This window comes from Nilaparvata lugens, chromosome 2 (assembly GCF_014356525.2).
Source record: "Nilaparvata lugens isolate BPH chromosome 2, ASM1435652v1, whole genome shotgun sequence".
NCBI lineage: Eukaryota > Metazoa > Arthropoda > Insecta > Hemiptera > Delphacidae > Nilaparvata > Nilaparvata lugens.
The window spans coordinates 13566248-13591947 of NC_052505.1; the positions used below are offsets into that span (position 1 = coordinate 13566248).

Genomic DNA, 25700 nt, shown 5'->3' on the forward strand with positions numbered 1-25700 from the left:
TTAAATGTTTAAATGTTTAATGTTTAAATGTTTAATGTTTAAATGTTTAAATGTTAAATGTTTAAATGTTTAAATGTTTAAATGTTTAAATGTTTAAATGTTTAAATGTTAAATGTTTAAATGTTTAAATGTTTAAATGTTTAAATGTTTAAATGTTTAAATGTTTGAATGTTTAAATGTTTAAATGTTTAAATGTATAATGTTTTAATGTTTAAATGTTTAAATGTTTAAATGTTTAAATGTTTAAATGTTTAAATGTTTAAATGTTTAAATGTTTAAATGTTTAAATGTTAAATGTTTAAATGTTTAAATGTTTAAATGTTTAAATGTTTAAATGTTTAAATGTTTGAATGTTTAAATGTTTATGTGTTGCGCATTTACGGCGAAACGCGGTAATAGATTTTCATGAAATTTGACAGGTATGTTCCTTTTTTAATTGCGCGTCGACGTATACAAGGTTTTTGGAAATTTTGCATTTCAAGGATAATATGAAAGGGAAAAGGAGCCTCCTTCATACGCCAATATAAGAGTAAAAGTCAGACTATAGAATTATTCATCCTAAATCAGCTGACAAGTGATTACACAGATGTGTGGAGAAGCCAGTCTATTGCTGTATTCCATAAGGTCTATTGTTTCAATCAGGTACTCTTGTAGATGAGAATACTGCGTGAGGTCTACTGTTCACAGAACTACTAGTATATTCGTTGGTAGCTAATTTTTCAATCGACTGAAATCAACATCCTCAATAATTTGAAATGTAGCCTAGCCTACAAAAAATTATATATCATTGGCTAAAGTGCTATATCGTTGACTGAGAAGAATGACTACTTTTCACTTGCGTTTTCCAACCAAATATGAGTTATTCAATAGCTACAGTCATCCCCAAAGTTGATTCTTAGTTCTTGATTCTTCATTTTTAATTCTTCATTCTTAACTCTTCATTCTTAACTCTTCATTCTTAACTCTTCATTCTTAACTCTTCATTCTCCATTCCTCATTCTTCATTCATCATTCCTCATTCTTAATAATTATTTTTTATTCTTCAATATTCTTCATTCTTCATTTTTCATTCATCATTCATTATTCTACATTCTTCATTTCTCATTCCTCATTCCTCATTATTCTTCATTCTTCATTCTTAACTCTTCATTCTCCATTCCTCATTCTTCATTCTTCATTCTTAACTCTTCATTCTCCATTCCTCATTCTTCATTCTTCATTATTCTACATTCTTCATTTCTCATTCCTCATTATTCTTCATTTTTCATTCTTCATTCATCATTATTCTCCATTCTCCATTCCTCATTATTCTTCATTCTTCATTCCTCATTATTTGTCATTATTCTCCTTCTTCAATTGATCTAGGAGAGTTTCTGTATTCTTTATGTCTGTTATTCTTTTCATCCTTTTTTCTTGTTTCCAGGTTTTGTGAACGCATTTCTCTCATGGGGCGCAGTGATGCAACCTCTAGGCAAACTGACATATTGCATTTACTTGGTGCACATTCTCATCTTGAAAGTGCAGATGTGTGCTCAACGCACGCCGGCTAATTTCTCCGACATTACCAGGGTCAGTTTCATATATGGTGTAAATATATGTAATATATATTATTTTCAGATAAAGCCTAGAAAGATTTACCTAGAACTAATAATGTGTTGAATGGAAATAATCTGCATCTAGAGGAGTTCATTCTCCAAAGAAAAAATGTTCACTCTAGAGACATAAATATAGTGGTGCATCTCCATAACAATGTTATAAATAAAATAGATTTTGTTTAGATTTTTAGATTTGATGAATAATTGACATTATATATATATCACAATATATCACAATATATTCAATCCATTACATTACGATTGTCAGAAATGCTCAATATTCATAAACAATAGCGAATTCAACAATAGCAATAGGGAATTCATGTCGCAACTTTTACTGTTATCTCAAGCCTATTACTGTCGATTATTGTCAATTTTTACTGTTTTGTTGGGGTGATAGTGTATGAACGGCACAATTCGAGAGACTACCAGCGTCACACAGCTGCATAGGAAAGAACTACGTGAACTATCGGCTTGGAATAACAGTAAAAGTTGCGACATAAACGCCCTATACCATGGGATATTCACTATGATTATAGCCTATTCATATAACTCCAGGTATTGAATTTTGCAAAGTATATAGGCTACAATATTTTTTATACCTATTACTACTTCTAATGTGCTCTTTTCAGGGATAAAAGAATTCGTTCCTGACAAAGTTGATAACAATGTATTTTTGTGCAGGTAACAATTGCATTTGGAGATGTGATTGCCTCAATGCTATTGGCTGTTATTTTCTACCTGTTAATTGAAGCTCCCTGGTGTTCATTGGAGAGGATATTCCTTGGCTCAGGTAAGCATCTTATAATTCAATTAGAGTAAACAATTTAAGAACCCTCATTCAAAATTAGACTTCATTCATTAGTAGACTTACTTGAATTTAATATATCCATTATGTGATATGGGTAGGTTTTTTAGAAATCAAGCCATTTATTAGTCTACAAATTTTTAAATACATAATTTTCTCATCCAAAACCAAATGAAGGAACAACTTAAATCACAATGCGCGTAAAGACTTGCACGCAATAAACACGCCCATTTCAGTTTTAATCAGTTGTTGTTCATCTTATTATACCTTTATTAGTACAGAAACAGTGGAACACAAATATGATAAGCAGTGCATCAGCTGAAGGGGAATTGAACTGCGCGTGTTCGTGGCGCATAAGTCTGTACGCAACTGTAAACACCTCTATTTTATGGAATAAAATAGAATAGAATGGCTGCCTTTATTTTTGACCTGAGAGAGTGCAGAGCTAGGGAAGGATAGAGCTATCTGCTTTGCCTTATGGAAAAGCCTTACAAGGATAGCAAATAGCAAATCAATGTTGATCAGATGCTGACTAAAATCGTGAATAGCACTGAACGGGAAAGTGAGATTCTATATTAAATTTGTTGAATGATAATACCTTAATTAAAAATATTTGATACGGTTATCATAAGTGAGTTTTTTATACCCTAAGTAGGATTGATTGTTAGGGCAAAGTAGCGCTGAATGTATAGTGGAAATGGTTTGCTGAATTTTGTCTAGTAGGATAATTGAAAAAAATCTAATAGTTCAATTTGGCCGAATAATGTTCTTAATCCATCCAATGTAGTTGCAAACTCTTAGCAAAACCTGGAAAATTTTACCTAAAACTAGAGAGAAGAGAATACTATATTCTATAAAAGAATACTATAGATATTCGTTTGTCTCTGCGCAAACCCAATTCTGCTGGATGAAGCGAGTACTATCAATGAAATTAAAATGATCGCTAAAGTTGCTCCACCATCTCCCTTGAATTATTCCAGGATATTTATCCAAATATCCATCTTGATACAGCTAGTAATGAGGAGATTGAAAAACAGATTAAATGAGTAAATGAAAAAAGATTATTTGAGAAGATTGAAAAAAATAAAAATGTGGAAGCTATTTGTGCAAGCTGAAAAAGGATCTCCAAGGAACTGTGTTAGAAGTTAAAGATGTCCATTATAAAAAAAATTGAAATCAAAATTTTATGATACGGCTATCAGACGTTAGTCTTTTATAGTGAGAATCACTGAGCATTCAGCATTATTTGAATGGTAAACATCAATGTAATCTATTAAGAATTCTGACATATCAATCAATCATTTATTTCTTTCCAAGACATACATGAAAAAGTCAAAAACCAAAAACTAACTTAAAGCTAAAGAGAAATTAGTGACTGTATAAAATTCATTTTTTTACAGTAAACTCGTTTTTACTGTAGCATGCTAAATCCATCAAATATGCTCTCAGCAATTCCTTAAATTTTGATCTATCAGGTTCATGTCTTATGCAACCTGGGAGACAACCAATAAATTTTATTCCCATGTACGTTGGACTTTGTTTATATTTTTCCTTATTGTGTTTATTCAATGTAAAATTATTTTTATTTCTTGTGTTGTAATTATGTATATCTACTTGCCGTGGGAATCTAGATTCGTTAGTTTTTATATATAATATTGTCCTATAAATGTACAGGCTGTACACCGTCATGAACTTTAACTTACTGAAGAATGGCTTGCATGATTGCTCTCTATCAAGATTTAGAATTATTCTTATTGCTTCTTTTTTAATAGGAGTATTTTATTTAAGTTTGAGATGCTTGTTCCTCCATATATTTCAATTCCATATGAAATGTGGGAGTGGATCATTGCAAAGTACACTGCTTTTAACGTTTCTAAGTTGGAAATTTTTGCTAGTCGTCTCAGCGCGAAAATTCCTGAGCTTAATTTTTTTACATATTTTTTGAATGTGAACGGACCAACTAAGTGTGTTTTCAAGATATAGACCTAAAAATTTAATTTCTTTCATATTATTTACGGAATTAATTGGTTTTACCTCTGAATTTCTACAAGTGAAATGAAGGAACTTTGTTTTGTTATCATTAAGTAGCAGATGTCTATGATTTAGGTACTTTTTAGTTAATGATATAGAATTGTTACATTTAATTCCTGTTGTGTTCCAGTCCTTATCAGCAATGCACCGACTTATATCGTCAGCGTATAAGCATAATTTACTATTTTCAACTAAATCGCACATATATTTAGGCAACCCCCTAAGTAGCACAGAAACAAAAATGGAACTAACACCGATCCTTGTGGTACAGAATAGTTATTACATTTTAAGTTTGATCCAATATTGTACTGATTTTTATTGCTTGTATACTTTATATTTACATACTGTAGCCGTCCTTCTAGATATGACTTGATCCAGCTAAGCTCTTTACCTCTAATTCCGTAGTTTTGAAGTTTATTTAATAATAATTTCTCATCCAAAACCAAATGAAGGAACAACTTAAATCACAATGCGCGTAAAGACTTGCACGCAATAAACACGCCCATTTCAGTTTTAATCAGTTGTTGTTCATCTTATTATACCTTTATTAGTACAGAAACAGTGGAACACAAATATGATAAGCAGTGCATCAGCTGAAGGGGAATTGAACTGCGCGTGTTCGTGGCGCATAAGTCTGTACGCAACTGTAAACACCTCTATTTTATGGAATAAAATAGAATAGAATGGCTGCCTTTATTTTTGACCTGAGAGAGTGCAGAGCTAGGGAAGGATAGAGCTATCTGCTTTGCCTTATGGAAAAGCCTTACAAGGATAGCAAATAGCAAATCAATGTTGATCAGATGCTGACTAAAATCGTGAATAGCACTGAACGGGAAAGTGAGATTCTATATTAAATTTGTTGAATGATAATACCTTAATTAAAAATATTTGATACCTACGGTTATCATAAGTGAGTTTTTTATACCCTAAGTAGGATTGATTGTTAGGGCAAAGTAGCGCTGAATGTATAGTGGAAATGGTTTGCTGAATTTTGTCTAGTAGGATAATTGAAAAAAATCTAATAGTTCAATTTGGCCGAATAATGTTCTTAATCCATCCAATGTAGTTGCAAACTCTTAGCAAAACCTGGAAAATTTTACCTAAAACTAGAGAGAAGAGAATACTATATTCTATAAAAGAATACTATAGATATTCGTTTGTCTCTGCGCAAACCCAATTCTGCTGGATGAAGCGAGTACTATCAATGAAATTAAAATGATCGCTAAAGTTGCTCCACCATCTCCCTTGAATTATTCCAGGATATTTATCCAAATATCCATCTTGATACAGCTAGTAATGGAGGAGATTGAAAAACAGATTAAATGAGTAAATGAAAAAAAGATTATTTGACAGATGGTAATGAGAAGATTGAAAGAAAGAAAAATGTGGAAGCTATTTGTGCGAGCTGAAAAAGGATCTCCAAGGAACTGTGTTAGAAGTTAAAGATGTCCATTATAAAAAAAATTGAAATCAAAATTTTATGATACGGCTATCAGACGTTAGTCTTTTATAGTGAGAATCACTGAGCATTCAGCATTATTTGAATGGTAAACATCAATGTAATCTATTAAGAATTCTGACATATCAATCAATCATTTATTTCTTTCCAAGACATACATGAAAAAGTCAAAAACCAAAAACTAACTTAAAGCTAAAGAGAAATTAGTGACTGTATAAAATTCATTTTTTTACAGTAAACTCGTTTTTACTGTAGCATGCTAAATCCATCAAATATGCTCTCAGCAATTCCTTAAATTTTGATCTATCAGGTTCATGTCTTATGCAACCTGGGAGACAACCAATAAATTTTATTCCCATGTACGTTGGACTTTGTTTATATTTTTCCTTATTGTGTTTATTCAATGTAAAATTATTTTTATTTCTTGTGTTGTAATTATGTATATCTACTTGCCGTGGGAATCTAGATTCGTTAGTTTTTATATATAATATTGTCCTATAAATGTACAGGCTGTACACCGTCATGAACTTTAACTTACTGAAGAATGGCTTGCATGATTGCTCTCTATCAAGATTTAGAATTATTCTTATTGCTTCTTTTTTAATAGGAGTATTTTATTTAAGTTTGAGATGCTTGTTCCTCCATATATTTCAATTCCATATGAAATGTGGGAGTGGATCATTGCAAAGTACACTGCTTTTAACGTTTCTAAGTTGGAAATTTTTGCTAGTCGTCTCAGCGCGAAAATTCCTGAGCTTAATTTTTTTACATATTTTTTGAATGTGAACGGACCAACTAAGTGTGTTTTCAAGATATAGACCTAAAAATTTAATTTCTTTCATATTATTTACGGAATTAATTGGTTTTACCTCTGAATTTCTACAAGTGAAATGAAGGAACTTTGTTTTGTTATCATTAAGTAGCAGATGTCTATGATTTAGGTACTTTTTAGTTAATGATATAGAATTGTTACATTTAATTCTGTTGTGTTCCAGTCCTTATCAGCAATGCACCGACTTATATCGTCAGCGTATAAGCATAATTTACTATTTTCAACTAAATCGCACATATATTTAGGCAACCCCCTAAGTAGCACAGAAACAAAAATGGAACTAACACCGATCCTTGTGGTACAGAATAGTTATTACATTTTAAGTTTGATCCAATATTGTACTGATTTTTATTGCTTGTATACTTTATATTTACATACTGTAGCCGTCCTTCTAGATATGACTTGATCCAGCTAAGCTCTTTACCTCTAATTCCGTAGTTTTGAAGTTTATTTAATAATAATTTATGATTCACACTGTCAAATGCTTTGGTTAGATCAAGGAATGCTCCTACAGTATTTAATCCCTCATCTAAGTTTTCTAAAATGTTTCCTATGAACTCTATCAAAGCAGTAATGGTTGACCTGTTTTTTCTATAGCCATGTTGTTCTTTGTCAAGTATACCATTTAGTTTCAAAATAATCAATTAACTGAACTAGTACACACTTTTCAAATATTTTAGATAGGGTAGGTTGGATGGCCAAAGGTCTGTAGTTGAGAGGGTCAGATGGATCTCCTTTCTTATATGCTGGTATTACTTTTGATATTTTTAATTCGTTTGGGTACACTCCAGTTATAATTGAGGCATTGATTACATGCAAAAGAGGTTTGATGAGTGATGACTTAGCATCCTTGATTATTTTTATTGATAAGAGCATATCAAAGTGAATCTAACTACAATAATTCACACCACTGAAATTAATTATTGATCTACAATATTACTGTTTAAGAGTATCGTGTTTTTTTTTTTTAATTATTTTTAATTTTATTTTCAGAAGGAGAAAATACTAAAGTGAGAGCAGAATCCAGAGACATCGGGTTGGAGTTGACTGCTAAATCAAATTCAAAATAAAATATTTTAATCACAAACTTATTTCTATCAAGACTTCAGATAGCAATTGTTGATTAAAAATTTATATTACCGTTTCTGAATCACAAAAATCTGGTGTGGCAAACTCACACTATTTTCCTAGCCATGATCAAATATTTCTAGTATGTACTCTTAGTTTGCATCGGAATTCCTTTGTTGTTGTATTTGTAAATTTTAATCTATAGAAATACTGTATTTACATTTTTACTTGTTACTATTATAGCAATATATTTCACGTTTGTTTTTTTAAAGTTGTTGTTTTTTGTCTTTTAATTGCCAACCGTTTTTTCAATTAATATCATTTCTATCTTAACTCTTATGTGCAGTACATTTCTTCAATCTTCTTCTTCCTTCATTCATGATTTAGGCTCTTGCCTTTTCCGACTCACAACAGTATAATTTTATCTATCTATTACAATTTCTCAAAATTTGTACCTAGTGTTGTGTTGTGCTTGGTCAGGAGAACTATAGTTTGTCTGACCGTCAGCAAGTGCTAGTCCATTTAGCATTATCCAAGGTGCACCGTGTGGGGGCGGACTAGCGTTACACATACTTTTTGCAGTGAAAAATTCATTTTATTGATGCATCATTGCTAACATCCAACAAATACCAAAACCCTCAAATTATGGACATCCCAATGGCAGCTGTTATTGCCAGTCCACTATGGCGTGGGTATAGGTTTCAGTTTAACTGAGGTCTGGCAACAAGCAGAACATTGACATCCCATTTGTAGCCAAAAGGCCCCCAGGCTTCGATTTGCCTCGTAAAACATGGTCGGCATTGAATAGGGTATGAACTCGTCATGGTAGATGTGCCTATCTGATGCATAAGGCAAATTGTCTACAGAGAAGGCTGACTCCCCTTTCTATGAGTGTGGAGCAGTCCAGACTGTGAGACACATAGTGGAGGTCTGCCCCAGATCGGCATACACGGGTACATGAAGATTTCCTGGTGGCTAAACCAGCATCAATAGCCTACTCAAATACCCTGGAAGCATGCCTCTAATTTACAGGTCAAAAGTGAACTCAAAACTTAATGTTTAAATGTTTATATTATGTTGCGCATTTGCGGCGAAACGCGGTAATAGATTTTCATGAAATTTGACAGGTATGTTCCTTTTTTAATTGCGCGCCGACGTATATACAAGGTTTTTGGAAATTTCGCATTGCAAGGATAATATCAAAGGAAAAAGGAGCCTCCTTCATACGCCAATATTAGAGTGAAAATCAAACTATAGAAAAATTATTCATCATAAATCAGCTGACAAGTGATTACACAGATGTGTGGAGAAGCCAGTCTATTGCTGTATTTCCATAAGGTCTATAGTTTCAATCAGGTAGCCTACTTGTGGATGAGAATACTGCCTGAGGTCTACTGTTCACAGAACTACTAGTATTGAATTGATAAATAAAATTTCGAGCCGAAAATTAGGAAATAACCATAAGTTACACCATACTCAACTTCAAACCAAAACTGACAGTTTGAGCTGAATAATCTCGCTATAGGAAACGGGAGAAAGGGTGTTGATTGACGGGAAGCCGGAAAGATCCGAGTGTTGCCGAACAAAACCGAAGATAGCCGAAGTCTCGTGAGAGTTGCGTGCTTGATTTTGGCAAGTCAGTGTAAGTTGACGGGACTTAGTAAGCGCATCCAGGATGGGGAATGGGCTTAATCGCAACAAAATTGGTCGCTTTGTTCCTGCTGGCCCTGTTAAGGCTGGTTTTGGGACTAAGTCCTTTGCTCATAGTAAGGACCCTCCTCGAAACCCACAAGAAACAGGTCAGTAAATTAAAAAAAAATTAATTATCAACTCAAATATTCGAGACCCACAAGAAACAGGTCATCCAATCTACGAAAAAAAACTAGACAATAAGATCAAATCTTGAACCCAAATATTCGAATATTATATTAATACTGTAACATTAAATGATTGGACAGTTGTATCCATCATTTGTAATAAATGATTAGTGACCTGTATTGTAAAGTGATTATTTAATCAAAACGTGTTCAAAAATCTTTAAGGAAGGAATTGAAGCAATAAGTAATAACTCATGTGTACTAGCAATCAGTTCAAACATCTCGACTTACCCCTCGCATGAAACAACTAATAATTGAGCAAACATAGAGATATCAATCATTTCAATTACCAGTACCACATTAAAAACCTTGAAAAAAAGGGGGGCAATCCACCAGTTCCCAGACGGGAACACTAAAATTGTTGTTGCGTATCATTTGATGGTAGAGCAAAAGCAGTTGGTTTTTTTTTAAATATTATCAACTAAAAATTTTTTAGGAATTTGAAAGGGAAACATTTTTATTAGGAGTCAGATTTATTTTATTGAAATGAAGAAATTTCTAAATGTGAATTTTACATATTTTGGTTTTATAAAATTAGTTATGCTACATCTATATTAATACAAAACAATTAAGGAAGGTTATGGAATTTTGAAAATTTAATTAATTTGAAAAATTAAGATAAACTTGTTGCCAATGATTTTACAAAACGTTAAACAGAATTGTGTTGGACTATTTGATTATTGTGTTTTTTATTTAAACAAGTCATATGACAGTTTAAAAAACATTATTGAAGGCGTAATTAATTTGGAATTTCTAAAAAACAAAACAATATGGAAAAATCAATTGAAATTGGAACGATACCGTTATATAGTTGATGTCCATCCTAAGTTGCCATGGTCTGAATGGAAACCCAGGGGACGTCCATCCACGGGTCAGCTCGGTCCGTCTCTGGAGGTAGGCGATGGAAAAGTGTGTGAAATTATTCAGAAAAAAAGTGGAAAGCTTTTTCCACTAGCTGGCTGGAGGGGAGACTAGAATGCTAGCCCCACTTCTACCTCTCCTCAGCGTCTGTACTCTGTCTGCCAAAACTGTCTGATCAGCTTTTAGTTTTTGAAGTTGAAAAAATTATTTATCTTCTTAAAGAAGAAACTGATGTTTGGGGGTTTGTCAAACCTTCTGGTTCATGACAATACTAAAGCTCAAATAGTACAAATGTTGAAAAAATAAGACGTTGATGTTGTCAATACCACTATACTTGTTCAAAAATTAATTCACATTACAGAACCAGGTTTCATGGTAACACCTACCACATCTTCAGCTGACTAATGTTGTTTGTAATAGTTGAAGTAATATGAATTTCCACCGTTTTTGAACTATTTTCAACGACACTACATTCTAATTTTTGAATATTAGTTATTAAAACTAGTACTCACTGTAAAAATAGTTCAAAAACAGATTATTACTTGCAGTTCGTCATGGATAATGAAATAGATAATAGTCCAGGCGCTGGCTTACATTGAACATACATGAGAGAGGCAGAGAATTTGACTTCAGATTATTGTTAGGGGGTCTTTAGTGTATATGAAACTCGATGTCTTCACGTCCCAGGGTGGTCAACAGATTGGGGGGAGTGGGTTAAGTTGTAAAAAACGCGCGCTTACAAAATCGCCTGTGTTGCAGTTACTATTCATAGTACAGCTTTGACTATTTTCTAAATATTATCTGAATATAACAGGCTTTAAATATGGTCCTCCACATTTTTACGATAAACATTTCACATTTTTACGGTTCAAATATGAGAGATTGTCAATGTCTCAATATTTGAGAGAAGTCAGGAGCTATTTGTGGATTTTTTTTTAGAATTAAGCTGCGTTTACATCGGAGTTAATAACACAAGTTATTAACAAAAAGTTATTAACTTGACTGAATCGTCAAAAATTTCTTTTGACAAAATTAATAACTCATCTTTCTAACAGAAAATTCCTTCTTATTAACATATTCATCCACATGATTTCATTTAACGAGAGTATTCATATAATAGCCGGAATAAAAAGCAAAAAATTGTCTTCAAATTTGAATTGAAACATGTGTGTGATCATCAAAATAATGATCTTCATCTGATCTAATGTAGATAAATTATAATGCGTTTACACCAGAGTATAAAACAAAAGTTTTCAACATAAGTTAATAACATTTTCTTTTGGCTGCTAGTTCTGTTATCAACAAAAGTTAATAACTTTGTCACGTGTTTTGTCTGCAGCTGTAGTTATTAGGGAACAGCTGTAGTTGTAGGGTAGTGATGCTTGGCGAGGGGGTTGCGGGGAAGATAGTAACCTGTTATTAACAAAAGTTACCGACTCTCGATGGATAACATAAATCTTGTTAATAACAAGGAATTTTCTGTTGAAAACACGTGTTATCAACTTTTTTCAAGAGAATTTTTTGTCGATTCAGTCAAGTTGACAACTTTTTATTAATAACTCATGTTATCAACACCGGTGTAAACGCAACTCAACATGATGTTATTAACTTTTGTAATTAACATCAGTTGTTGATAACAAAAATTCAAAAATGCTTTACAATGCAAAACCAATGACTACTTGAAATTTATGACTGATTATTGAAAATAAATAGCGAAAACCACACATTGATATCTCAACCCGTATCAGTTTGTTGATGTACCGTAAAAGTTATAAATTATGTTAACCAGTTGAAATCATGTGTCAGCGCATGAAGGACTGTCAGTGTGATAGCTCCCAAATAACCTAAGCTGATGTTATGAATGAATGAATGAGAAACTGTAGTAATTTCATACAATGAATTCTTCAGCTGACTAAAACCCAAAAATTTTTTTTCTTAACCACTTTCAATGTTATTTTTATATCCTGAAAAAGGACGAAGAAGTGAGTCAATGCTGTTGTCCAACGAACTTGACCTATAAAAAGCTTCGAGAAATACATGTTCAAAATTTAAAGCTGGTTGATCAATTCTTTCTAAAGTTATTGTAGAGCATACAAACAGACGGACAACCAGTTAGTAGACAGGAGGTTGATCACTCACAGGTGTAAGATTCAAAGTGGTCGGGGGAACGCCAGCGTGACGTCACGGGTAGTAAAAAAGTGATAAGAGTAACCACACTGAGCATACAGTTTATTCACTGTATCTTCAAATACATCGTCGTTTAATCCCCTCAAGATTGACCTAGAACTTTAAAATTATCCGTACTTATAGCGAATGAGTCATTGATTCTAATGATATTGTTGAATATTATAAGTTCATTCAACTTTTATAAATAAAATTGAGTTGAAAATTCTCAAGAATCTAAAAACGTGGCATGAAAAAGTTGATACGCTGGAAAAGCGTTAATAGACAATTTTATACTATTATAATTTCAGGTTAACCCATAAAACTTTTTGTGTAGTTGAGAAGTTGATATTGTGGTAATTATTCATATTGAATGAAAAAGACTGAGAAATTGTCAAAAAACCACTGATTTATTGATAATTAGAAAGACCGGTTTCGGTTATTACAGCATTGTCAATCTCTGATAAACCTCTGATATCTGATAAACCTCTGATATCTGATAAACCTCTGATAAATCTCTGATATGGTGTAATAACCGAAACCGGTCTTCCTAATTATCAATAAATCAGTGGTTTTTTGACAATTTCTTAGTCTTTTTCATTCAATAACCCATAAAACATTCTTGATAAACCAATCCATTGCAATAAACCGATAAACCGATCCCGATAAATCCCGATGCATCATTATTGGTTGAGTTCAAAGCCACTGATCAATTTCATCGGGTTTTTTTTACGTTCAGTAAAAAACCTGATCACAGATTAGTGATCACAGATGAACCGCAGATTGGAAAGTCGGCTAGTATCTTGACGCCATAATCCGCAATCTTGAAAGAAAGTGTAGCATTGTAATACAGCAGTAGTTTTAATTTCTAACAAGATGATGCAGTCATGTGTAGTGGTCTTGGTGCACTCAAATCTTGGTTAGATTGATGCCTTCCATTTTGTGTGTATTCTGTGGCTGAACGGTTGCTCATGAGTCGTGACTGACAGATGTTTCCCTTGTTGATCATATTTTGTAAACAATACTAGAACTTAACCTATTTCATTGTAATCAATTAAAATGGAAAACCATCAGGTGATTGGAGTAGTTTTAAATGCTTTGTAGAATATTATAAATGTTATTGAATTTATGTAATCATGTATTTCTCTGCTCCCAAATATATTATAATGGAGTCCATCATTTGTAAACAACCTCATATTCAGCCATGTATGTTTACGTTCAGCTACTCTATTTACGTTCTTTTCCATCGGTGGAAAAGTATGATTAACTGATCAGTGAACGAACCAGATATGACGTATTTTTTTTCTTATCAGTTAGACCTAAGGAACTATAAAGACTATAAAGGTATTTATAGTTCCCTAGTTAGACCAAAGACCTTGAAGAGGTATAAACGCACAATACCTATGCCTTCCCAATGCTAGCTCTTACTTGAAATTAAAGGTTCCATTGAGGTATTTTAGCACGAAATATTATATAATATATATTTTTTGTAATATTATAGATCACAAAAATCTTCAAGATCTTTAGTATGTAATAATCTCCCAGGCTGTCCCCTTAATGGCCGATTTCAATTCCAAATAAACTAGCGCTGCATGTGAGTCTATGCATCGTTCAAAGACAAAACAGTACATCGTTCAGAGCCACGTTCACTCACCGGTCTCATCGTTCACTCGCCGATTAGTGGCTTTGAACTCAACCATTGTATTCATATAAATGCACTGAACACATGCTGGTATCGAGCACATGTTTGTTCTACGAGAATAAAAATATCTTAACCCCGAAATAAAATTCACAAGCTGATGTATAGCCAAACTACAAAATATATACACGACCTAGAAGATGAAGAAACCCAAGGGTTTGAAAGGGTAGGTTAGGAGGTGGGGTTTTTGCTTTTAAATGGCAAAATGCTTGTATTATTTACCGTATATGTTTTGATAATTGTTATAAAGCAAAAACAGAAAGCTTGCATGTAAGAACATGTTTGTGTTATATAATTTGACTTTACGTCACCGTATTATCTGAGACAAGAATAATATAGTTATAACACACACACACACACCACACACACACACACAACACACACACACACACACACAACACACACACACACACACACACACACACACCACACACACACACACACACACACACACACACACACACACACACACACACACACACACACACACACACACTTACACAAAACTTAAAACTATGTACGGAGTGGTTGCTGTTTTTTTCATATTTAGTTCAATTTTATTCATAGTTAACGTTTCGTTTTTTTTTCAAAGTGCTGATGTAATTATACCATAAATGAATGCGTTTTGAAGAAAGATACAGTGATTGAAATTTGATACTGTCTTACTGTTTACGCATACCGGACGGGATTTGTGAGTTCAATGATCTTTGATTGTTGCAGTGTTCATGTCGTGTAATGTGTAAATTATACTAAATTTAGACCTATATTAATTTAGTAAAAAAATCATTCGGGTTGTCTAGTTGTAAAATGAATTTCTTGATTTCTTTTCTAAATAACTGACGTGACGTTATTTTCCTTGTTGTTACTGGAAGTGAATTGAATAATTTATAGCTATGTATTTGAAGTGTCGTCTGGAATGTTCTAATCTTGGTTTTGGGAGGTTAATGTCCTGTGAATTCCTGAGGTTTATTCTTTCTCTCATCTGTTGAATATCGAAATTATTTTCAGCTAAATCCAGCAATGCTTTGAATAGAAAAGAATGTCTCACTGATAATATTGACAGTTCTCTGAAGAGCATCATTGAACTATATTGTTTAGGTTTATTACAAATTATTTTTAATATATGTTTCTGACCAGTAATCACAGGTTTAATATGAACATTGTATGCACTCCCATAGCATATTATTCCATAATTTATTCTAGAACCAATAATTGCATGGTATAATTGTAACAATACTTCTTTTGGACATAACTGTCTGAGGTAATAGAACTTCCTTATGTATACAAATAACTCATTTTTTATCTTCTGTACATGATCTGACCAAGTGAGCCTACTATCCAATATGAGGCCCAGATATTTAACTGTACGTGCTTGTTTTATAGTTTCACAGTTACACAATAAATTATTCACCTGTTGCGCACAATCTAATTTATGGAAGTAAATACTAGTTAACTCCTGATCCGTGTTTTGAAGATTAAATTGTATTATATTAGATTTGTCTGTGTTGATAGTTAATTTATTTTCGCAAAACCACCACCTAAGGTGCTTAAGATCCATTTCTAATTTATTTTTAAGTTCTTGATTTGTTTTGGCCGAATAAAATATAACTGTATCGTCTGCAAAAGATGTAATCTTTCCCTGTAAGTCACCATCCGTCAAATCGTTAATAAAGACCAGGAATAAAGTACTTGATAACACTGATCCTTGAGGAATACCTATGGTAATGTCCCCGGGTTCACTCAACGTATCGTTAATTCTGACCCTTTGACTCCTATTAGATAGGTAGCATCTTAACCAATCATTGGCAATTCCTCTTACTCCTGATAAATCAAGTTTTTTTAGAAGCATGTTTTTATCAATTGCATCATATGCTTTAGATATATCAAGAAACAGAGCTGCACACTTATTATTAACACTAAAACTGTCATTTATTTTTGAAATGAGATTTTTAATTGCCGCTTCTGTACTTCTTCCTTCACGGAAACCATATTGGTTATCACTAAAAAAGTTATTATTTTTATAAAAGTTTTCAAGTCTAATCTTGAATATTTTTTCTAAAATCTTGGAAAAAACCGGTAAAAGTGAAATTGGGCGGAACTGATCTATGTTTTTACAATTTGGCTTTTTAGGAATAGGTATAACTACGCTGTGTTTGAACATGCTTGGGAATTTTCCTTTGGCAATACTTAGGTTAATTAGATCGGTTAATTTGTTCAAATAATTCATGTAAGTTTTTTTAATCATGCTTGTGCTTATCCCATCTACACCTGGCGAAGATTTATTTTTCAATTTTCTTATTGTACTTGCTACTTCCTCCGGATTTGTAGGGTGGAGAAAAATTGAATTTGTTGGAGAATTGTATGGAAACCTTATTTTTGATATTCTAGCAGACTCTTCCCTAGTTTGCAATGTGGTTTGTTCTAATTCATCATTCATTTTATTCACAACATTTAGAAAATAAGAATTAAACGAATTAGAAATTTTATTACTATCATGTATGCTATTTCCCTGCTCATCAACAATCAGTTTTAGTGGTTCTTTATTTTTTTTCAATCCTATTAACGCGTCAATTGTTTTCCACGTCTTTCTAATGTTTCCCTGGCTTTCTCTAAACAGTTTTGAATAATAATATTGTTTTCTTTCTCTCAGTTCATTACGTAAGTTATTTTTGAATGTATTGTATATTTGTTTTAAGTCGTCATTATTAGGTTGTTTGATAACATTCTTGTATAACTCATTTCTTAAGTTTATTTGCTTGATCAGATAACTATTTATCCATGGCGACCTATATTTCTGTGTCAAGTTATTTTCTAAAAGAAGATTTTCTTGTGAATCTTTGATAGCGTTTTTTAAAATGTCAATGAAATTTTCCCATCCCTCATCAACTGATACTGCTGGTATTTCTCTATCCCAATCAATCGATGATAAAATATTATTCAACTTCCGGTAATTGATTAGGCATATTTTTTATAATTTGTATCTGCTTCTTCGTTGGATCTCTTCAATCCTTCAACTTTAAGTATGATTGTACTGTGATCAGTTATATCTAAATGTAGTATTTCTGGAATTAGATTAATTTTATTCAGTTTTGTTCTATTTTTGCCGGATTTTAAGTAAAGATGATCTATTAAAGAGTTGGAAAATCGGGACCTATGAGTGTAATCAGTATTGAGTGATTCAAATCCAAAACTATTCATTAAATATTTGTAATCGTCAATAATTCTGGTGTTCTGAAAAAGATCTATATTTATATCTCCCGTGAAAAAGAAAGGGACCTCATTGTTTTCGTTAATATTAAATATTTCTTCTAAGTACAAGGTTAATTCGTTAAGAAATATTTTGGGTGAGTTTGATTGCAACCTGTAAGCAGCCAACAACTGAAATTCAAAATTATTATATGAACAAGATATATGTACACAGTCCGCTGAAATAAAAACTATTGTCTTTGTTTTGAACGTTATCTCACTGCTTATATAAACCAAAGTTCCTCCTGCTCTGTAGTTATGATTGAAATTACCATGTACGGAATAGCCCTCTATATGATATAAGTCTATTTCATTCTCTAGTATCCATATTTCTGTCAAGACTATTATTAGCGGGTTGTTTTCTAATTTCCTCATTTGCACTAAGAATAAATCGAAATTACTTCGCAGACTGCGTATATTTTGATGAATAATTAGTGTTTCTCTGCTACTTATCTCTGATGACATTTTTATTTACGGTACTGACACTGTTATTTTCTTGGTTACCTGGCTGCTTAGATGCACTTATCACGCTCAACTTTTTCACTTGTTCACTGTTCTTGAGTTCAATAACTGGTGTTCCGTCTTCTTTCCTAGCTAGAATCTTCCCTTCCTTGATCCATAGGTATTTGACGCTCAACTTTTTCACTTGTTCACTGTTCTTGAGTTCAATAACTGGTGTTCCGTCTTCTTTCCTAGCTAGAATCTTCCCTTCCTTGATCCATAGGTATTGATGTCGCCTCTTTTGAAGATCTCTCTCGCCATGGTGAAAATCCTTCTTCGCGTAGGTGCTAGACTTTCATTCACATAGACTGGATGGTCCGTTGTTTCTCCCATCTGCTTTGTAGAAAACTGCCTCGTAACTTTCCTTTTATTCAATATTACTTGTTTGTCTGTTCTACGAACGAACTTGACAACGATTGGTGGAGGTAGGTTTTCATTTCGTTGTTTAAGTCTGTGACAAATGTCGATTGCATCTGCTTTTATTTTGTGTCCTAATGCTTCGCTCATTCTACAAATGATTTCTGTTACATCTTCATCCTGTTTTTTGGGTTACCATTTATTTCCAGCATGTTCGATCTTGAGTATTGTTCCATATCCTTGACGCATTCCTTCAGTTCTGCATTTTCTTTCCTGAGGCTAGCTACTTCTGTTGAAAGCTTATCGATGTTGATGAGGCATGTGCTAATTTGCTTGTTTTGTTCATCAAACTTCTTATTTATGTCGTTAATCGCCTGATGACATGATTCAATTGATTTCCCAAGCTCCAACTCCATTTTCTTAATATTCTCCTTCATTGACGTCTGATTTCCTGCAATTACCTCAAGAACTCCTGCTAGTTCTTGGAGAGTCACGTCCTTGTTTCCTGTTGTCGATTCACTCACCATACTTTTGCGACGTGTAGAGGAACAGCTGCTACATCTCCAAATTTGTTTGTTTCTCTTTATGTAGTCCGCATCGTCCTTGGTCATTTTCACACATCCTATATGAAAATTCGCTTCACAGTCGACACATGAAATCAGCTCACCTGAATTCCGAACGGATTTAGAGCAAATAAAACAAGACATTTTTAAATCTTCAAATAAAATATTCACTACAGCACGGTTCACTAGCACGAAATATTTTGTTACGGAACGTTTAAACTTTGCACAGCTGACTCAGCAACCACTCCGATACGACCGCTCTCGTCGAGCTCTCAATCATTACTGAACAATCATAATAATTGACAATAATTATGATGTGAACTTACAAACTGTAGGCTACCATACCTATTATTTTATTTTTTATTTTTTTATTTTTTTTTAAGATTACGTCCTAAAGACTCCAGTCATGGAGTATAAGACAAGTCATGTTATTACATAATAATTCTAACACTAAGTAGTTCAACCTAGTTCAGGTTTGAAAGGAATTCTTGTACACTATAAAAAGCTTTATCAACTAAATATTTTTTCATTTGTTTTTTGAAAATCTTCAAATCATCATTACTTTTCAAGATTTGAGGTAGCTTGTTATAAAATTTCCTACCAATATAATCTGGTTTTTGTTCAAATAACCTACTATTGTGACCCATTATATGATAATCTGTTTCGCGTATTATACTCATGAACATCTGAATTCTTCCTTTCCTATCTTTATTTCCCTCAGCTATATTTTTGGTTGCTGTCTTCAAAACCTCACTGTACGTTTTATTTCGACCATTTTCAGAGCATTTCCCATCATTTAGGTTAGATTCTATTTTTTTGCATTTGGACAGAGGTTCTATCATACATTTAGTATTATCAAATTTAGATTTTAGTTTCTTTATTTCCTCCGACATTAGACTACATTGATTTTTTAGATTTAGTATTTCTTTTTTATGGTCTTCATCTTGTAATTTTATAATCAGTTCCAAAGATTTAATTTCTTCTACCATCCCTAACCTTTCTTCCTCAGACGTTTTTAGAGTTACTTCTAATTGGTTTTTTAAATTAGTGTGGCTACTTTGTAGTTGAGCAACTTTTTCGGCTAAAGTAGTTTGAAGAACTGGGGTTTTTGGTTTTGGCGTTTTGAATTTTGGTTTTGGGAACGCGTAAGTACTCCCGCTATGTTTACATTTCTATTATTAACCTTCAGTGTTCTACTTGAGCTCATCTTCCTATCTAAGAAATTATATTACTTGCAATAATAATAATTGATTTATAAATGATAGGATTTTAATTTGGTTATAATTTTAGTCAAGTAAACTATCTATGTTTATTTTTAAATCTCGAAAACCTAACCTCAAACTAACCTCTAAACGGTGTTTGGCTTATTAAAATAGAATTAAGAATTAAAATCTAAAACAAAATGATAAAATGTGATCAAGAAACAATTAATAATGAAATAAACACAAAATTTGTACTTATCCGTGACTATTTATAACACAAAATCTTCCAAAACCCAGGAGCGAAATTATGTAGGACTTTCATTCACAACCTCTTTTCATTCACAATATTATCACTAGTTTATAGGCTTACTTACAAATTAGTAAGTTCGGCTAAAGTAGTTTGAAGAACTGGGGTTTTTGGTTTTTGGTTTTTGCCGAACCTTGATATCATTAACTTTATAATGAATATTAATATTGTCTTCAAAAAATACCAATCCTAGTGGCTAAGAAGACTCACTATTACAATACACTTATAACGTCGAGTCTTCCAAGCTCGTGCAAGCTACAGTAGTACAGTATTATAACCTAGGCCTATATCTTTTTCTCATCCAAAATCGGACTGATATGAATAATTTACTGGCCTACTGTGGTATTGGTGATTTTTACATCTAATAATAATCCATGCAGTAGTGAGTAGATTATTAATTATGAGTGATAGAAACTTTTCCCTGAAGACTGCACCTTTCGAAAACTAATAATGTTGAGGCACAGAGTTGAAGGACTACAGCTGGACTAGTTTTGTACGGTACTGGGTTTTATTCAATTAAATACAAATCATTTCATTTTGTTTATTTATTTATCACATTTCCAATGGTTTACACCAATTTCAAAAGAATACAATAGTAACAAGATAAACAAAAATAACAAGACAAATATAAATATGAGATACATAACATGAAGACTGGGTATTGTTTGTTCTGCACAATATGTTTATTTTTTGAATGTATCCTTTTTGTAAAAATATTGTCATCAATTTATTAGCCACTTCAGTTCTTCAGTGATGTCAATGTAAATTCTGTCCAAAACCATACAACATAGCGTATATGGATATAATTTAAATTTGGCTCCTTCTTCTGTGACTCAAAATGGCGACTGCGCGTACCTGGTATTTATAGTTCCCTAGTTAGACCAAAGACCTTGAAGAGGTATAAACGCACAATACCTATGCCTTCCCAATGCTAGCTCTACTTGAAATTAAAGGTTCCATTGAGGTATTTTAGCACGAAATATTATATAATATATATTTTTTGTAATATTATAGATCACAAAATCTTAAAGATCTTTAGTATGTAATAATCTCCCAGGCTGTCCCCTTAATGGCCGATTTCAATTCCAAATAAACTAGCGCTGCATGTGAGTCTATGCATCGTTCAAAGACAAAACAGTACATCGTTCAGAGCCACGTTCACTCACCGATCTCATCGTTCACTCGCCGATTAGTGGCTTTGAACTCAACCATTGTATTCATATAAATGCACTGAACACATCTTGGAGGAACACACCTTCCTTCCTCCAAGGAACACATGCTGGTATCGAGCACATGTTTGTTCTACGAGAATAAAAATATCTTAACCCCGAAATAAAATTCACAAGCTGATGTATAGCCAAACTACAAAATATATACACGACCTAGAAGATGAAGAAACCCAAGGGTTTGAAAGGGTAGGTTAGGAGGTGGGGTTTTTGCTTTTAAATGGCAAAATGCTTGTATTATTTACCGTATATGTTTTGATAATTGTTATAAAGCAAAAACAGAAAGCTTGCATGTCAGAACATGTCTGTGTTATATAATTTGACTTTACGTCACCGTATTATCAGAGACAAGAATAATATAGTTATCCTCAAGGCCGTACCCAGGGGGTGGGTCACAGGGGTGGGACCCCCCCCGAAATTTTCTCAAAAATAAAAATTTTCATGTACATGGGAACTGAATTTCTCAAGTAGGCTATTATTTAATTATTTTCATAGGTAAATAAAGAAAAGTTCAAAGTTGAAAACAATTTCTAGTTAAAAGTACGTTACATACACAATTTTGTGGTGCATTAAACTATGCTAAGTCTATTTGTATTGTCTTTTAATTTTCCTATTTACCACAGACCACATAACGGTGGAAATTATATTAAAGTTATCTTTCACATACGTAGCTTATTTAAGGCTGATCGGTACACTTTTTTCTTATTTAAATTGGATAATCATTTTCAATATAATTGTTAAGATCATTATAAGAGTGAGAAAAAGTGGCAACTGAAATTTTCAAGTGGTCTAATAAGCGAGTTATGGGTTGTTGAAGTGCTAAACTCCGTTTTCTTTCCAGATCATAAACGGTTTCGAATTTTCCATTGGAGTTTTTCTTCTAATACATTCAGTATATCATTGGCTTTGTTCTAATATGCGTTTTTCGCGATTTATGGCAAAATAAACAAGTTATCGAATTTACAAAAAATTTTAATTTTACTTTCCTTGCCCTATTACCATAGGTAAGGAAAGTATGCTTTCCGAAAAAAATAAGGTTCCCCAATTTCTAAATTTCTATACGTTTCAAGGTCCCCTGAGTCCAAAAAAATGGTTTTTGGGTATTGGTCTGTATGTGTGTTGTGTGTGTGTGTGTGTGTGTGTGTGTGTGTGTGTGTGTGTGTGTGTGTGTGTGTGTATGAGTGTATGTGCGTCTGTGTACACGATATCTCATCTCCCAATTAACGGAATGACTTGAAATTTGGAACTTGAGGTCCTTATACTATAAGGATCCGACACGAACAATTTCGATCGAAAGCAATTCAAGATGGCGGCTGAAATGGCGAAAATGTTGTCAAAAACAGGGGTTTTCGCGATTTTCTCGAAAATGGCTCCAACGATTTTGATCAAATTTATACCTGAAATAGTCATTGATAAGCTCTATCAACTACCACAAGTCCCATATCTGTAAAAATTTCAGGAGCTGCGCCCCATCTATGCAAAGTTTGATTTAGATCCCAATTATCAGGCTTCAGGTACAATTTAAACAAAAAATCTCAAGTGGAAAAGATTGAGCATAAAAATCTCTACAATTAAAGTTTAGTATATTTTCAACTAAAATTGAAAATAAGCTTGATGTTCGAGAAAATAAGATTATTGAATTGCAAACTGTTGGCAACTGTTGATTCTATAAAATCATTCACTATGAAGAGATAGCAGACCTCGTGTGTCTGCTGCGTTATTGACCTGTCACCAGCTGGCTTAGATCTTTAAATAGTAGACTTGAGTTGCGCGGGAACACTACCGTCAGGTGATCAATTTTCATAACGGCAAGGAAAGTTGTGTGAGTGCGCCACACCAGATTTTTCATTTATGAACGATATGGGGAATAATCTTTTTTAGTTTGGAAAGATACATTTTTTGAATTTTTAAGAGAAGTTCTGTTAATATAGTCGAAACCGTTCATGATCTGGAAAGAAAACGGATTTAGCAATTCAACGACCCCTAACTCCCATAACTCGCTTATTAGACCACTTGAAATTTTCAGTTATCACTTTTTCTCACTCTTATAATGATCTTAACAATTATATTGACAAAGATTATCCAATTTTAATGAAAAAAAAGTTTACCGAATAGCTTTAATGCCATGAGCACTTTTTTGAGCCAGCCAGAGAGAACAACAAACGGCTTTGAATGGAAATGGTCCAAGCGGCAAGCCCATCAAAGCTTCGTTTTGTCAATAAAAACATAATGGTCTGAAAAAGGGTTATTTTACAATTTTTAAAAGGGTTTATTGGGCCCTTCGGATCACAATGTATGTTAGGACCCCGCCTAGAATCACAACCCCCCCTGAAATTTTTTTCTGGGTACGGCCTTGGTTATCCTTACTTATCCTTCATCTATGGTATTATTTTCAAGAATGCGATATTCTGCCCACTTTGTACTACAGCCTACGTCACGGCTGCAGTTCCCCCACTCCAATTGCATGTCAACTTGAATTCAATAGATGAGTGGCCAACCTACTGTCTACTAACTTTGACGGACAACGACTTTGGCCTTGAGTGAGTCAAAAGTGAGAACTCTCTGACGTTCGTTCAAATATAATAGCTAGCACCAATTTATATGATGGCTGGACTAAAACATAAATGTGTTATGATTTGAGGTTTATTTATTTATTCATCAAGTTAGCAAAAACAATACAAGGATCGGAATAGAAAAAACAGGCTATTGCCCAAAACTTCTTCAATTTCCTATTTTAGTTTCAATTTAATTTAGGTTGAGATGTGTGTATCGCTGTGCCTGTGCCTTGGCGGGGGTGTGCTCCTGGCCACCTGTTTCATCCACCTGCTGCCCGAGACCAGGTCTACACTGGCCGCCGCCTTCCTGCCTGCGCACCGCTTCCCGCTCGCCGAGCTGCTAGTGTGTGCCGGCCTTTTCCTCGTGCATCTCGTCGACGAAATGGTTGTCGCCTTGGCTTCTGCTGCAGGTATTACCACCTTCATTATCTACATTTTTCCATGGTTTGTAGAATTCATTCAAAGTGCGGAAATTTTGTATCAAATTGTGGCGTTGTGTATCAAGTTGAGATGATACTGTATCATATAGTGTTGATACTGTATCATAATAGTGTTGATACTATATCATTCTGTGGTGATACTGTATCTTTCTGTGGTGATATTGTATCATTTCATCCAAAGTGTGGAAGTTTTGCAACAAATTGTGGTGTTGTGTATCAAGTTGAGATGATACTGTATCATATGGTGTTGATACTGTATCATTCTGTGGTGATACTTTATCATTCTGTGGTGATATCATTTCATCCAAAGTGTGGAAGTTTTGCAACAAATTGTGGCGTTGTGTATCAAGTTGAGATGATGCTGTATCATATTGTGTTGATACTGTATCTTACTGTGGTGATACTGTATCATTTATGATCAAGGTGGATGGAAAAACTACATGTACAGTCCGGGTCCTGTAGCTTTGCCTATCGTTGGAGGGCCACTAGACTACAATACTACCCCTTCAAAAACCCCTTTTTTGTAAATGTATCTTTCCATAAGCAACAGATGCTCTTTTATATCTTGTCCAAAAGCAACGTGTTGCATCCGAAAAGATACACAAGGAGCTTTAATGTATGTCTCCATAAGTGACAAATCCTCTTTTGTATTTTCTCAAAAGCAACGTGCTGCATCCAAAAAGATACACAAGGAGCTTTAATGTATCTCCCCATAAGCAACAAATGCTCTTTTGTATTTTCTCAAAAGCAACGTGTTGCATCCGAAAAGATACACAAGTAGCTTTAATATATCTCTCCATAAGCGACAAATCCTCTTTTGTATTTTCTCAAAAGCAACGTGTTGCATCCGAAAAGATACACAAAGGACATTTATGTATCTTTCCATAAGCAACTGTTACTCTCTTGTATC

The 25700-nt window shown here is 33.4% G+C and overlaps 2 protein-coding genes across 3 annotated transcripts in view; both read left to right on the forward strand.

Annotated features, from left to right (window-relative positions):
• LOC111046066 (nose resistant to fluoxetine protein 6) overlaps positions 1 to 8023 on the forward strand; it is a 34191-nt gene extending 26168 nt beyond the window's left edge. Inside the window, exons 10-12 of the mRNA XM_039419993.1 lie at positions 1424 to 1569; positions 2280 to 2388; positions 7719 to 8023. Of these exons, the coding sequence (XP_039275927.1) occupies positions 1424 to 1569; positions 2280 to 2388; positions 7719 to 7795 (332 nt within the window). The 3' untranslated portion in view covers positions 7796 to 8023. The remainder of the gene's footprint in view (positions 1 to 1423; positions 1570 to 2279; positions 2389 to 7718) is intronic.
• Positions 8024 to 9307: 1284 nt separating this feature from the next.
• LOC111046065 (zinc transporter ZIP1-like) overlaps positions 9308 to 25700 on the forward strand; it is a 64450-nt gene continuing 48057 nt past the window's right edge. The window contains exons 1-2 of one of the 2 annotated variants that reach the window (XM_039420584.1): positions 9308 to 9592; positions 24550 to 24760. In XM_039420584.1, coding sequence (XP_039276518.1) covers positions 9476 to 9592; positions 24550 to 24760 — 328 coding nt within the window. In that variant the 5' untranslated portion in view covers positions 9308 to 9475. The remainder of the gene's footprint in view (positions 9593 to 24549; positions 24761 to 25700) is intronic. The other variant, XM_039420583.1, reaches the window with a different exon arrangement.